At 53.6% G+C, this 13,139-nt stretch overlaps 2 protein-coding genes across 2 annotated transcripts in view; both read right to left on the bottom strand.

The window, feature by feature from the left end:
- Positions 1-472: 472 nt before the first annotated feature.
- Positions 473-7,504, bottom strand: ANKRD2 (ankyrin repeat domain 2). Its single transcript, XM_084244591.1, has 9 exons — positions 7,415-7,504; positions 4,990-5,091; positions 4,078-4,236; positions 3,885-3,992; positions 2,787-2,885; positions 2,244-2,342; positions 1,504-1,602; positions 1,281-1,379; positions 473-742 (listed from the first exon to the last, which is right to left on the bottom strand). Exons 1-9 carry the CDS (start codon positions 7,487-7,489, stop codon positions 593-595), a joined length of 990 nt encoding a protein of 329 aa, XP_084100717.1. The 5' UTR covers positions 7,490-7,504; the 3' UTR covers positions 473-592.
- A 2,276-nt stretch (positions 7,505-9,780) lies between these two features.
- The window catches only part of UBTD1 (ubiquitin domain containing 1), a gene marked incomplete at its 3' end in the record, with an annotated part of 48,461 nt that continues 45,102 nt past the window's right edge, over positions 9,781-13,139 (bottom strand). The window contains exons 2-3 of the mRNA XM_084245342.1: positions 11,405-11,632; positions 9,781-10,166 (exon numbers count right to left, since the gene is read on the bottom strand). Of these exons, the coding sequence (XP_084101468.1) occupies positions 9,781-10,166; positions 11,405-11,632 (614 nt within the window). The remainder of the gene's footprint in view (positions 10,167-11,404; positions 11,633-13,139) is intronic.

The following is a 13,139-nucleotide window of genomic DNA, read 5'->3' on the forward strand; positions in this document are numbered from 1 at the left end:
GGACCTGGGCCTTCCTCCTTCCTCCCGCGATTCCCAGCCAGGAGCCCACCAGCTTCCGCATGGCTGTTGTGCTTGTGCGACTTGTGGAGCCCATTGGCTGAGCCAGCTCTGCCCTGTGGGAGGGGCTGCACCTCGGCCTGTGATGGCCTCCCCTCGGCTGCCTCGCCCCCGCCAGACTCCTCCTGCCAAGGCTGTCACGTGACAGGCCTGTGCCCGCCACATGAGGGAGCCGGGCTCAGGATGAGTCCCTGGAGTGCTTGGAGAAGCTGATCCACGCTGGAGGTTGGGGAGGAGGGGTGGTGGGGAAGAAGCAAGGGTAAAGCAACCAGAGGGCTCCAAGTTTCCCTCCTGCTGGGGCCCACCCACCCTTGGTCCACCCACCCTTGGTCCACCCACCCTTCAATCCTAAATATTTCAGTCACAAATGAAAACAAACACAAATAGTGAAAATGACTTCTTTGAAAATGACTTCTTTTTTTAATTTTAGTAGCTGGGCAGGGAGGGGCCTCTCAGGTCACACACAGGCCCTTTCTTGTGTCTCTCTGGCTGATGCAGGGGCTGGGGAGGGTGCCTGGCTGGCCTGGAGTGGGCCTTACTGGGCTGGCTCAGGTTGGGGGGTCTCCTGCCCACTCTCAGCAGGCCCCACCAGCCCATTCTGCTCTGCCTCTGGCTCAGGATGCTCCAGAGCTTGCCGGGTGTCAGCTTGCCACAGCTGCACCAGATCTGTGGGGGTCTTCCCTGCCTGGGGGAACCAAGAGGAGATCTGGTCACTGTTCAGAAGTCTGTACCGGGAGACGCCCTCATGTGTATACACCAGTGGTTCCCAAGCAGGGGCAGATGACAATTTCTGGAGGTATTTGTGGTTGCCATGACTCAGGGGAGGGTGCTGGCAACATCTTGAGTAGAGGCCAAAGGTGCTGCTAAACACCCTACAATGTACAGGCCAGTCCCCCACAACAAGGAATTCTCCAGTCCCAAGTGGCAATAATAATGGAACTGAGAAGCCCTCTCTATACCCTCCCTGTATCTTCCTGACTACTGACCCTCTTGCTGACCCTCCTGGCTGTTTCTTTGCACTGGTGCTCCTGACATATACCCGCATAGAGAGACCTAGGATGGTGGCAGACCCCAAATCCCCAGGCACCCAGAGAGACTCTCCTCCGTGAGAGAGCTCCACGGGCAGGCGAGTCCAGCTCTCTTCTGTGTTTCCCCTGAGAGCCCAGCCCAGGCCCAGGCAGCCATGCACACCGGTTACTGATGCAGGGGGGAAAGCAGCTCACCAGGTTTTTGGCCATCATGTCAGCCCCATGCAGGAGCAGCAGTTTGATGATTTTGTAGCGGTTGAGCCTCACTGCATCATGCAGGGCGCTGTCCCCTTCCTGGAGCCAGTGTGACAGTCGGCATAACCCATGTGGGCAGCGGAGCCCTCAGGCTGCTGCACACCCCTCCCTGTGCCCCCACCCCCCCACGTAGGGCTGGGCAGGAGGGGGGGCGGACACTCACTCTGTCTTTGGCATTGATATCCAGGCCCAGCGATAGAAAGTACTCCACAACCTCCACGTGCCCCGTCCGAACCGCCACATGCAGCGGAGTGCTCAGCAGCTGGGTGGGAAGGAAAAGGGACTGAGGGAGGGAAATGGTCCTGACTCCAACCTAATCCCCCCCCCCAGTCCTAGTGGCAAGGCCTAAGCCCTAGAGGGACAGGAAATGTTACAATTTCCCACTACCCTACTGAGTGGTCTAATTCTAAAGCATTATAAGACACCTCCTCTAAGAAGCCTTCTTTGATTCCTCTCTTCCCTACCTGCAAGCAACTGCTCGCTTCTTCTGCCCTTCCTTGAACAGAGGCTCAAAGACTGTCACTTGTTCAAAGTTAGACCAAAGAAATGAATGGATAGAGAAATGATAGATGAATATATAAATGAATGAGTAAATGAATGGTTGGACAGATGGCTAGACAGATAGACAGAAGGATGAAAGAATGCCTGGATGGACAAATCCTGCATCTTTTGGGTGCTCCCAAAACCCCCAAAGAGTGAATTTCTTCTCTCCTCTGCTCTTCCTGCAACCATCCCAGATGGTGACCCCAGGGCCTGCAGTTGATGCCAGAGATCCATCCCTGAGCTCTGCAGCCACTCCAGAAACCAAAGTAGCCCCCTACCTTCCTGCCTTCCTGGGTTTTTCTGCCCACCACCGCCCCTCAACCCCAAAGCCACCACAATATTGGGAGCATTATTGCTGACCTTATCCCTCACGTTGGTGTCTGCTCCTCGGCTTTGCAGGAGTTTCACCACCTCTAAGTGGCCCCCTCGGCAGGCCCAATGCATGGCTGTGCAATCCAGCTAAAAGGGAAGGATGAGGTCTTACTGTACAGCTTCAGGGGAAAAAACTGCCCCAGAGGGATGGACTCCAGTCACAGTGGCAGGGACACATCCAGGGGAGGAGAAGGGGCTCTACTGAGTATGGGAATTGAAGCAAGTGGAGCAGAACCCTGGTGGCTTGTACAGTCCAAGCCAGGCTTACAGAAGGGGAGTGGGGAGACTGCCCAAGATCATACAACCCGCTAGAGGCGGGGCTGCTCCCGAGGCAACTTGTTAGGTCCCAGGGTTGTGGCCCAGAGAGGGAGTCTTTTTTTTTTTTTTTTTTTGTGGGACCCTCCTAGGCGGCCGGCAACTAACCGGCCTTGCAGCCCAGCGCTGAACCGCTGCGCCACCAGGGGAGGCCCCCAGAGAGGGAGTCTTGATCCCACCTCCAGCCTCCCACCCAATACCTGTCCCCTTGCTCACCCTGTCCTGGAAGTCCACAGTGGCCCCACTCTCCAGGAGCTTCTCCAGGATCTCCATGTGGCCCTCCAGGGAAGCTCGGTGCAGGGCTGTCCTGCGGAACTGTCCCCAGAGAGACTATCAAGGCCTCTGGTCCCAGGCTTAAGCTCATCTTCCACCCACGCTGAGACCCAGGCCTGGATTCTGACCCCTGCCCTGGGTTCCCATATTGTTTGTGTTCTGCCAGCTCCTTCTCGCTCTAGGGAGACCTGCCTTAGTCTTCTCGTGCCCTGGGGACAGTGCTTGGGGGCAAGAGGTGCTTGAGTAGGTCCTGGAGTCTAAGAATGGAAAGGATATGCAGTCTGACCCTACGACAATGCACACTCTGAAGAGGTGACCTTGATTTGCTGAATCCCAGGATGCAAGAAGAGCTCTAGAAAGTGTGGTGGAGGAAAATCAAAAGAAATATAACGGGACCAAACTGTTTTGAAAATAGATAATGGGGATTGTTGTACAACATTCCGAGTATAATTAATGCTGCTGAATCTGCACTAAAATATTTTAAATGCCTTATTTTGTGTTACCTATATTTTACCACAATAAAATAAAAATAACTTTTAAAAGGAAGTATTACATGTACCATTATGCACAAAAATATAACGTTCTAATAATATGTTTTATAGGGATTTTTCTTTCATTCAGTAAAACCTGTCAAGGCATTAATGTTCCATTTGCCCCCCATAACATGCTGTGAGGGGAGTAGGCCTTTTCACAGAGGAGAAAACTGAGGTCAGGAATAGGGACAGGCCTGGTCATCCTCACATGGCTGAGAGGTGACAGAGATGAGGTTGGAGCCCCAAACTCTTGGTTTTGGACTTTGTGGATTTGTTCTCTCTTCTTTCTTCCTTGAGAAAACCATGTAACATTTGTTACTCTGCGTGGCTCAAGTTGAAAAGTGTCAAAGGATTTAGCAAAACTTCTATGTGGGACAGGGAGCACCCCAAAATCTTCCAAGGCCCCTTTTCTGTAGGACACCAATGCCTATTCTTGCACAGGCCCACAGGTGGGTGCGTGAGGGTGAGAGGTGGACAGGTGGAGAAGCAGGCGGGGTGGGAACGTCACCTGATCACAGGTGTCCACGGGACCCCCATCGGCCAGGAACTTCTCCACGACCTTCAGTTTCCCCTCCACTGCCGCTTTCAGGAACATCTCCTCGTCCACGGGGCCAGCCTGCAGGGCGAGCATGCAGGAGCGAGGCTGTGCCGCAGGCACCCAGACCACCTTGGCCACGCACGTGTTCCCCCAGGACACTTACGATCTCCTCGGGCTCAGCGGGCGGCTCCTGGGCGGCAGCCAAGGCCTCCCGCTTCTTCTGCTTGCGCTTCTTCCGCAGCTCGATGAGGTTTTGGATCCCACCCACGTCGATGATCTCCCTCCGCAGGTCCAGGGACGTCTTGCGCACCCGCTCTTGGCCCTGGTGGAGACGACGCATCAGCCCCCGGGGCTGGCGCAGAGTTTGGGAAGCCTGGGGGTCCCCTGAGTCAGCTGGAAGGGGAGGATAAGGAGACCTTCTCAAGGGAGTGTGAACCTAGCACTCGTGGGTCTAGGAGAAGCTGGTGAGGAGGGACACAGATAGCTCAGCTGGAGGGAGAGGCCGATAGAGGCGTCCGGCAGGGTGGGGAGTTGGTGAGGGAATCTCAGAGGCAGTTCTTAGCCCAAGCCTGAAGAACAGGGTCTGAACCCTCAATTGTCCATTTTTGTGTGTGATCTTAAAAGTTATATACAATTAATATTTATTAAGTAATACAGACACATAGACATTTTGAAGAGAAAGCCCTTCCCTCCAGGAGGTAACTCTTGCTCTGATTCCACATGTCCCCTTCCAGCCACATGTCCTGTGAGATCACCCTCCACACAGGGGTCTCTTACCTGCCTGGAGCTCTCTCCTGTCAGCAGGCACAGCCTCCCTCAGCCCGTAACACCTGCACCTGCTCTGCTGCATGGCCGTCCATCATCTGGCTTCCCAAGGGAGAACCCTAAGGTCTTCTGCATGTGCAGATTCTGATTGAGCAGGTCAAGGTGGGGCCCAGATTTGGTATTGCTAAAATGCTGGTGTGCATGTGTCTGGCGTGGGTGGCGGCACTTTATTTCACAGACACTGGAAGGAGGGAGACCATCACCCCCTGGCTCCTTCCTGAGCACAGACATGGGGTCTCCAGGAACTTACCTTAACCTGGTGTAAGGCAAGACTCTGTGCCCCGTGCTGCTTCTCGTCCTCCAGCACCAGCATGTCCATGGCCACCTTCTGGCAGGCAGCTCCTTGGAGCTTCTGGTGAGCGGAGAAGACATGCTGGAGGGGGCCTGCCCACAGGCCTGGGGGAAGCAGGTAGCCTCTCACCTCTCCAAGGACACCCCCAAAGACTCCTTCTGCGTGACCACAGGCCTTCCTCCTGCCCTGTTCCTGACTGGCCCAGAACAGGGCCCACCTCAGGCTCAACTCTGACTCGGGAGCAAACACCAGTCTCCTCCCAGGATAAAGGGGGACCGGAGTGAATTTTCATCATACTCACTTTCTCAAGCACAACTTTTTTTTTTTCTTTCTTGCGTGAAAAAATCACTTTGATGAAGTAATTGCGATTAAGAGATGATGGCTACTTTTCAAATGGGCTCGCTTGGCAATACAAAAACTTGGTGACTGTCAGTAGCAGCACATTTTCCCCCTTAGATTCTACTGAAATCCTAGAGCATGGAAACCATCGCTCTCAGGAACTCTCAGGGACGGGGGCCATGGCTCCCAGCTTGCAGCTGGAAGTGGACTCTGCCCTTATCCTCGTTGCAACAGTGTGGGTGGACTCCTTCCAAGTCTCTCCATTTTTAGCTCTGATTTTCCTGGACTCCCTTCACTTTAAAGGAAAGGACTCTCTGGGAAGTACTGGCACCCACTCTCTTGTTCCCACATGTCAGGAACATTCGCCCAGGTTGGAGGTTGCCAGGTCAAGATGGCAGGTAGGGAGGAGTGACACCCAGTAAGGAGCACTCAGCTGCCTTTTGCATTTCTCACTGAGCTCCATGGTGATGCTCTTCAAAGCTAGTTTTGAAGATTGATTCCCAGGTCTGCATATGGGAGGTCGTGTGGCCCACTGGCTCCTTCTCCGCTCAGGTTTATATGGTTTGAGGTCCCCTTGCACTGGTCTTACCTGATACGCTTTATCTTCTTCCGGGGACAAGGGATGACATGGGCTGTGGCTACTACCAAGTGTGCCACCCTGGCCAGGCTCCTCAAGGAGCATGCAGAGGGTGGCTTGGGCCTTGTCATCTTATCCCCATGACAGGGCCTAGTATGCACTGGGTGCTCTTAGAATGTAGAATTAATGAATGAGTGAATGAGTAATGGCAGGCAGGCTCAGCTTCTCTGCCCACTCCTCAGTCCTCAGTGATGACCTGACCCAGTAAGCACCTCACAACAGAGTCCTAGTCCTGGAATGGCCTTGGGGGCTTCCCTTTGCACCCCAAAAAAGGAGAACAGGCTGGCCAGAGGCTCTTCACCGAGGATCCTGCTGAAAACAATGGGAACCCTAATATCTAGTCATTATCTTAGCCAAATGCTCTAGCCCCTGCTACAGATATGTTGTTGCAGACTAGGTGCTCAATAAATGTTGATTGAATTGGCTGCTATGACTGAAACACAACAAAATAAAACTCCCATGTTGCTTTGTAGATTGTGGTACAGATTAGATGAGAATGCCCATAGGACCCTTAGCACAGTGCCCGGCGCCAAGGAGATGCTCCGTGGGCAGGCTGGCTCTGGGAGCACCAGCTCTCCTGACAACCCTGCTGCTATATTTGCTGGATGAATGAATGGATGAGGCCTTCAGGGTCCTCTTGCTGAAAGTCCCTGTGTCCAGTGGCAGCACTCCAGGAATGGCACAGCAGCATGACTCACCTGCCTGGCACTGCCAGCCTGCATGCACAAGCCCTTGGGGGAGTGAGCAGTAGCATTCCTGGAGATCCAGGGATACCCTGGTCAGGACTCAGCAGACTCAGTTCACATTCTGACAAATCTGCCCTCCCTTCCCCAGTCCTCATTGCTCCTTCCACTGGATCCTGCTCCTTCCCTCTGCCTCATTCTCCTTCAGTCCCTCTGGAGTCAGCTATAAACTCACACACAAGTCACTCTCTGCCACGCCTGTTAGGGCCCATCTTTCCCCCTCCAATCCTTAGCAGGGATGTCAGAGCTGTTTTCCCACTCTCCCTCAGGAAAAATGTTCAGTGGCTCCCCACTGCCTGCAGAATAACTTTCACCAAAGCTGGGGAAGCTCAGAGCCTCACATCTCTGAATGTCCAGGCAGTGCTGTCTCACTCTGTGAAGCCTCACCCATCTCCCTGAAGGTCAGGTAGGTGGGCAGGGTCTCGGGGAGACCAGCTTGACTTGCTCACCCCACTGTCTCTCAATTCTTGGGGCTGAAGGTACAACCTCCCACCGCCAGCCAGCTCCTCCACCAGGAGCACACTGGGGCAGGAATAGTCAGCTGGGCCCTTGGGAGCGCCTGTCCCCTCACCACCACAGGTGCAGCAGCCAGGTTCTGCCTCACCTTGATAGCAGAACTGGGTCTCCTCAGAACCCCCTTGGGCCAACACACCCCTGCCCATACCTCATTCTCTTCCTCCTGCGCCAGCCGCTGCTCAATAAGCTCCGTGGCTCTCTGCACAGCCTCTGAAGCTGCCATGGTGCCGTCTGTAATCGGCCTTTGCCAGCCACAGAGCCTCGGGGGCTTTATAGGCCAGGATACCTCCCCCCTCCCGCCCAGGCGCCTTTGCAATGAGGTCACGGGCCCAATTCTCCACCTGCCTTCCCCACCTATCACCTTCACCCTGAGCAGCCTTGGGAGAAGTGGGGGGGATTAGGGGAGCTGCCCTCCCAACTCCTGGCTCATTAGAACTGGACGGCACAGTGCCCCAAGAGTAGGCTATAGGCAGGATCCTCAGTTCTTAGTACTTGGGGGCTACCTGGACCTTATCCCAATCAGCCCAGAGGCACCAAGGACCCACTGGTTACCCCGAGCCATGATGCAGTGCCACCTGCTGGACAATTGGAGACAGTGCCCAGCCTGTGTTCCCAAAAGGATTTGACAGTCAAATGTGGACACACCAAGATAGGCCTGAGCCCCCTAGGCTGTCCTGTGAACATGCTCTGCCTGCTTGGGGAGGGGCTGACTGCCTCTCCAGGCTGGAGTGCCAGGGCAGTGAGTGGGAGAAAGGGCAGCTGCTCCTCTGCCCACAGCACACACAGGCCCTTGCCTCTCTGAGGTACCACAGCGGCCCCTAGTGGACATCAGTGCATTTGGCTGCCTGGCCACTAGTTCCAGGCAAGGCTCACCCAAGCCTGCATCTTCACTGCCTCAGGGTAATTGGGGGTGGGGGGTCCCTCTGCTTGCTATTTCAGAGCCTGCTTCAAGAAGCTCAGGAAGCCACTGGAAGGGCCAGAGTGCAGTACCAAACCCAGATAATCCTTTCCTTCCCAGTTTCCCTGTCAGGTCACCCTGCTGGTGCGGCCTTGCTCACTGAGAAAGAAAAACTCCCAACTGGAGAAAAAGCAGGCCTGTACTTCCCACCTAGAGGTGTGGGAGCCAACCCTGGGTCATCGCGACCCAGATTTAACCTGACACCAGACCGCTATAGTTTTCTAATGTTCATACTGCCTGCCCTTGTTGAACCACCTTCTCTAAGATTCCCCTCGGCCTTTGGCTAAGATCAAGAGTAGTTTTAAGAATTTCCCTCTCTGCTTATATGCACTGGCCAGTTCAGAAACCGGCTCCTTCTCTCTGGTTCCTGTGCTGTCACAGGCTCATAATCTAATTTGTGAAAGGTTTTGCTTTCAATTCACAAAGGAGCAGTGTCTCTAGGATTTCCAGTATATACCTCAATCCCAAGGGCCTGGGTCACAGGCAGGAGCTAGAGGCCAGCACCGTCCTGCTGCAGGAGCACAAAAGCACGTGACTACCAAGAGCTTCCCGACACGCTGCCTTTGCTTTCACAGCGCTTTCACATCAGTTACCCCATTTAATCTCAGCAACTGAGGAAGGTGACAGGGCAGTAGCATCACCCCCACTTAGAAGATAAGAAGAGTGGGGTCAGGGGTTAAGTGGTTTTTCTGAGGACTCCTGAGAACATAGGGCCTGGAAGACTAACAGTTCAAGGCTTGCTTCACTGCTTTGCCCAGAGAAGCCAGGGGCCTCATCTCCCCTCCTGCCGCTACACCACAGAGCTGCAGGAGAATTCAGAGTCAAAGCAGGCAAGAGACAAGGAAGGAGCAAAAGGCTTTATTGATAAATATGCAGATATGTCTGTACACAGGGACCTGCTGTGGGGCCCTGACCAGGCTGCAGACCCTCTACCAACAGGGTCACAGCCAGGAGATGGCCCTGAGCAGATCCCTGCCACAGCAGCCCCACCATCTGGCCACCCACCTCATCTCTGCCAATTGTGCTGGGGGCAGGGAGAGGCAGAGGCTGGCCTCGGGCTCCCTAGCCCCGGGGTTAGCCAGCGGTCCCCTCCCCACTGGAGGACTGGCACGGTGCCCAGGGCAGAGTCAGGGGCTGGGGGCAGGAGAGGGAGACAGCAGCTGCTTCAGACCCTGAGCAGAAAACCGGAGTGAGCACAGCTGGCAGCACCAGATGACAGATCTGGGCTCCAGGGGCCTCCGGGCTGGCCCTCATGGCTAGAACCTGCCATGGCAAGGCAGGGTGGAAGGCCCTAGTTCGCCTTTTCTCTGACAAGGTTGGCAAGGCCTGTGTGTGGCAGCACTGCGTCCTGGGTGCTGGGCACCACCGGCCCACCGTGCCCCTGGGAGGCAGGTCCCTTCACGGCTCTCCAGCAGCCATATAGCAGGGAAGTGCCCCTGAAGAAAAAAACAGCACTCGAAGGCAGCAGCAGGGTGGGGGTTAGTGCTCTGGCCAGGAGGTCTCTCAGCCCTGCAGAGCCCCTCCCTGGCCTCTCTTCCCAGGGGTCCATGGGCTCTTCAGTCCTGGGGTGGCGGGGGCTGATTGATGATGACCTGGATGACAAAATCTTTCTGGATCTTCGTTTCCTGGAGCCGTGTGCGGTCTGTGAGCAGCTTCCCAGAGAAAAACCATCGCTGCCAGGATGGCTCGATGCCCTCCTGGGTGTGCAGCTGCCTCTTGAGCTGCCCCACTGTGTCAGGCAGGCTGGCACTGAGCCTCACGTCCTTGCCCGTGGAGAGGCGCACCTTCAGCGGGAACTCCCGACGCACACTGGGCGTAGGCTCGGGGGGCTCCAGGCTCTCCTCCTCGGTGTGCTCCAGCAGCAGGTTCACAGGGGGCGACAGGCAGTAGATGGGCAGCTGGTAGCGATTCCCCAGCTCATCATAGCATTCACAAAGGGTGCCTGCGGGAAAGGCAGGGTGGTCAGAGTCAGCTTGGGACACACTGTTATGGCCTGGATTGTCTCCCCCAAATTTGTATGTTGAAGCCCCAATCCCCAACGTCACTGTATTTGGAAATAGAGGCCTACTGAGAATAATTCAGGCTAAATGAGGTCATATGGGTGGGGCCTTGAGGCAACAGGATTAGTGTCCTTATAGGCAGAAATACCAGAAAGCTTTTTCTCTCCACCATGTGATAACAGCAGGTAGGGAGCCATTTACAAGCCAAGGAGGGCTCTCACCAAAACCCCAATCAGCTGACACCTTGATCTCGGGCTTCCCAGCCTCCAGAACTATGAAGAATAAATTTTTGTTGATTAATAAGTCACCCGGGCTACAGTATTTTGTGACAGCAGCTCAAGTAGGCCTGTGGTGAGGACCCCACAGTCCTACCTACCTCCTACTATCAGGTGTCCCTGGGCCAGCTGGGAGGAATTTAAGTCAGTCAAGAAGATCTGGGTTAGCATTCTGGCTCCACCAGGTGCAGGCCATTCAACCCTGGCAAATTATTTACCTTTGCATTTCTTCATTCAGTATATATGCTGGGTGCTGGAGTTACAAGGATGAAGGAAGTAACAGGCCCTGTTCTTAGAGGTTTATACCCTGGTGGGCCTCCATTCCCATACTCGTACAATGTAACACATGGGGAAACAGGTTTACCAGGCGCTGGGACTGAACTAAATGATGTTATGCCTGTCTTCTTGAATCCTAACAACCATCCTATAGGTAGGTATCCCCACTTTACAAAAGCTGTAAGACCCTGAGGTTTTAACTCTGAGATGTTCCACGCTCAAGGTCATAAAGCTAGGAAACAGATGTTCCTGTTAAACTCCAGTCTCTGACTCTACAGTTCCTGTTACCCTTGGCTTTACATAGCCCCATAGGCTGCTACAAACTTCTAGCTCAGTGTCGAGCACACAGTGACAGCCAATAGAAGTCCTGGGGTCCCAAGCTCCCTGAGGCATCCATAGCTTGCTCTCATCACATTGCTTTGAGGTTTGCTGGTGTCCTTCCATCCCCTCATTAGGCAAGCTGGCACCGTGACTTATTTTTCTTTGTGTCCCCACTCCTGCTCCCTGCCCTTAAGGTCTCCGTGAATGAACTAGTGACTAGCCACACCCCCACCCACTGGCTTGGACAGAGACTTGGGTCAGGTCCCTGGCTGACACCTGCGCTCCAGGAGAAAGCCCAGTCTGCTCACCATGAGGCAGGGTGATGCTGGCTCCATCCAGGATGGCCTGAGCCAGTTCATGGTCATTAGCCTCGGCCGCATACGCAGCGGCCTTGAGGGCATCCCAGATCTCCTTGCGGCCCTCGAAGGCAGGTGCTGTGTCCCAGAACTCATCCCGTTTGCTCCGCAGCTGCCCATCAGTCATGGGGTAGTCGCTCTTCCACTTCAGCCGCTCCTTCTTCAAGGGCTCGTTGCGTCCTGGGCGGGACAGAAAGGAGAGTCTCAGCACCTCCAAAACCACAAGCAGCTGCAGTCTGCCCTTTGCCCAGGCCCTCTGCTCCCTGGCTAGGACCTAGCCTGCCAGGCTCCCACTGTAGCGGCTCCTGAGTACTTAAGTCTCTGGGACCTTCCCTGAAGTCAAGGAATAGCCTGGAAACTGCACACACCGAACCTGGGGATACAATATATTTTTGTCAGCAAAGCATAGACTGTCTGTTATTACTGCTGATGCTTTAGTTTTATTTTTTTATTATTAGAAAGTAGTGCATGTTCAGTATTAAAAAAGCTAGAAAGAACACAGATGTGCAATAACTTCCATCACCATTTACAGAGCCGGCTTGTGCCAGATTACAGGCGAGGCGCATTAGCCCCATTGTTTATTCGATCCTCAAAGCAACACAACAAATAGGAAAACTAAGACCCCAGAGAGTGTATCACACGTCTAAAACCACACAGGAAGCAATTTAATGTGCGACTGTACAAAGACCACCCTCCGACTGCTGTCTGCACCCTCCGACTGCTGCTGTCACTGGGGGAAGCACTAAGCATGCCACCGCTCAGGAGTAGACTTTGTAGTAGACTTGTAGACACATTTCCTTCCAATTTCCTTTTCCCCATTTTTTTCTTAATATAGTTGAGTTCATATTATTAAATTTCTTTCTATTCCTTGTTTTTCAAAAAGGACTTAAAATATTTTCATGTCAATGTACACCTTTCAGTTTATTCCACACCTGTATTACTGTTATTGTACATTCCCATCACTAAAAATTATAAACTGTCATGTCTTATTACTAATGTTCTACCATATAGCTACAAAGAATTTAAAAACAAAAAACAAAAAACCATAACCTACCACTGCCAACAAAAAAATCCCTGCAGCAGCTGAAGAAGAAAACAATTCTGTTAACAGTCATTTTTGTTCTTACCCCACCCCAAGTCACCTCCAGGACAACCCTAGGATAGGATCAAGACAGGGGATAGAAGCGTCTCTCAAAGGCTCATCCCAAAGCTGAAAGCAGAATCATGCACAGGCTCAAGCCTGATGTTCCCACTATCACTCATATCCTTAGGCAGAACTACTGCTGGGGAGGGCCACCAAGCTGACCCCACAGGTTGGGGCAAGAGGGCAGCTCCTCAAGGGAAGAGATGACCTTTGCTGCCTACCACTGTGTGACGGAGATCCATGGGAGCGTTTTACTTATGTCCATTATCCCATTTCATCTTCGCCATTGGCTGAGGAGGGAGGTGTTATTATCACTGCCTCACAGATGCTGGGACAGGCACAGAGAGGTGAAGTGACTTGTCTGACCGAGATCACACAGTACATGACAGAGTGAGAGATCTACTTCAGGTCAGACTGAACCTGCCATCAACCCCCTGTGGGTCTGTCACTACTATACAGGCTGGAAAGTGTCAAGCCAGACAATTAAAGTATTCCTGGGCCAGCAGAAGGATATGCAAATACAAATGCAAATACTCTTTGGAG

The sequence above is a fragment of the Talpa europaea genome (assembly GCF_964194135.1).
Source record: "Talpa europaea genome assembly, chromosome: 10".
NCBI lineage: Eukaryota > Metazoa > Chordata > Mammalia > Eulipotyphla > Talpidae > Talpa > Talpa europaea.